The following is a 1,767-nucleotide window of genomic DNA, read 5'->3' as shown; positions in this document are numbered from 1 at the left end:
GAGGGAGAGTATGGGTGCACTAGGGCCTCCTGCCACTGCAAATGAACTCCAGATTCATGTGCCAACTTGTATGTCTGGCTTATGTGGGTACTAGGTAATCAAACCTGGGTCTTTAGGCTTCACAGGCAAGTGCCTTAACCACTAAGTAATCTCTCCAGCCAAAATATTTTTATTTGTGTATTATTTTTATTTGTTATGAGAGTAGAGAGAGAGAGAGAGAGAGAGAGAGAGAGAGAGAGAGAGAGAATGGATGTGCCAGGACCTCTTGCTGCTGCAAACTCCAGACACATGTGCTACTTTGTACATATGGCTTTACGTGGACAGTGGGAAATCAAAAACCTGGGCCAGCAGGTTTTTCAAACCAGGCTTTTTTTTTTTTTTTTTTTTTTTTGAGTTTAAATGCACTTTATTTTTAGACAACCTACATGACATGGTTTTTTTCCCCTTTAAAAAAAAACAAAAAACAGTGCCTCAACTCCAAATAAGTCAGTCAAAATAAAAGGTCAAGATGACATAAGTCCCGTTCTTCTAGTCCTGGTGTTGTATGAATGGCAAGCAGCAGCCGGCAGCGATGACAGGTGATAGATCCAAATGACTGCGGATGTGTTAACATTTTTCCATTTCTAAACCGTCCTTAAAGAAAATCATGAAAGGAGTTACACCATCTTCACGGTAGTCCAGGAGAGCAACAATGCCATCTGGATTCATATTTTCACCAATAAAAAACTGGTAGTTATTGAAATTAGCAAGAATGTGCTTGATTTGCTCTGCAGCCCCTGTCATAAAAGGCTTTACTCTTTCTGGTTTCTGTTCTTCAAGTTTGCCTTTGAGTGATTTCATGTAATCTGTGATGTACTTCTTGTAGGCCTCTTTTTTGAAGCTGGTTTCCTGAAGGTGATGGTTCATGACAATGTCAACACCGGCGACTACTGTGCTTTCAGTACCTTCGCCCTCAGGGCCTTCAGCGGAGGCATTTCCACCGATGAGCCAGTCATTGATGTTACCCTCTGTCCTACTGACCATCTTGCCCTCCACCTCCAGCCACAGGCTGTCCGTGATCTCCCGGATCTTGTAGATGTCAGAGAACAGCTCATCGTGGCTGATGAGGTCCTGGTAGATGATCATGATGGCGGCTGCAGGGAGACGGCGGCGGCGCTAGCCTAGGAGCTCCGAGCGAACGCCGTGCAGCCTGAGCGGTGCTCGAGGGGAGCGGGGAGCGGGCGGAGAAGCTCAAGCCAGGCTTTTAACTTCTGGGCCATTTCCTCAGCCCCTTGCACTTATTTATTTTTTTAAAGTATTTTTATTTATTTGTGTATATGCGTGTATGTGTGTATGTATGTATATGTATGAGAGAGAAAGAGAGAGAGAGGGAGAGAAAGAGAATTATAACATGGGGGCCTCTTGCCACTGCCAATGCACTCCAGCTGCATGTGTCTACCACTTTGTGTATCTGGCTTTACATGGGTACTGGGGAATAGAACTTGGGCCATCAGGCTTTGCAAGCAAGTACCTCTAACCACTGAGCAAGCTCCTCAGTTCCCCTGCATTTGCTTTTGCAAATTTTTGAAATGTGTTTGCACTTTGTGTGTACATATGTCTGTATATATGTATGGGTATGCCAGGTCCTCTTGCTGTTGCAAACAAAAGCCAGATGCACGCACCAATTTTTGGGTTCCAGGGGAATCAAGCCCAGGCTGGCAGGGTTTTCAACCCTTAATCGCTAAGCCATATCCCCAGCCTAGAAACTATTTCTGTGATGCAGCTTAG

General features: G+C 44.9%; 1 protein-coding gene across 1 annotated transcript; it reads right to left on the bottom strand.

Moving 5' to 3' along the window:
• Positions 1–566: 566 nt before the first annotated feature.
• On the bottom strand, positions 567–1,164 carry LOC101601521 (translationally-controlled tumor protein-like). The gene has a single exon (XM_045130157.1). The coding sequence runs from the start codon at positions 1,123–1,125 to the stop codon at positions 607–609; it is 519 nt and encodes a 172-aa protein (XP_044986092.1). The 5' UTR covers positions 1,126–1,164; the 3' UTR covers positions 567–606.
• Between the last annotated feature and the right edge of the window lie 603 nt (positions 1,165–1,767).

The sequence above is a fragment of the Jaculus jaculus genome, chromosome 11 (genome assembly GCF_020740685.1).
Source record: "Jaculus jaculus isolate mJacJac1 chromosome 11, mJacJac1.mat.Y.cur, whole genome shotgun sequence".
Lineage (NCBI taxonomy): Eukaryota > Metazoa > Chordata > Mammalia > Rodentia > Dipodidae > Jaculus > Jaculus jaculus.
Note: the sequence above shows the minus strand (reverse complement) of the source record. Positions and strands in the feature narration are given on the sequence as shown.

Excerpts from the sequence above, each read along its gene's own strand:
- LOC101601521 (XM_045130157.1), bottom strand. The coding sequence starts at position 1,125 with ATGATCATCTACCAGGACCTCATCAGCCACGATGAGCTGTTCTCTGAC.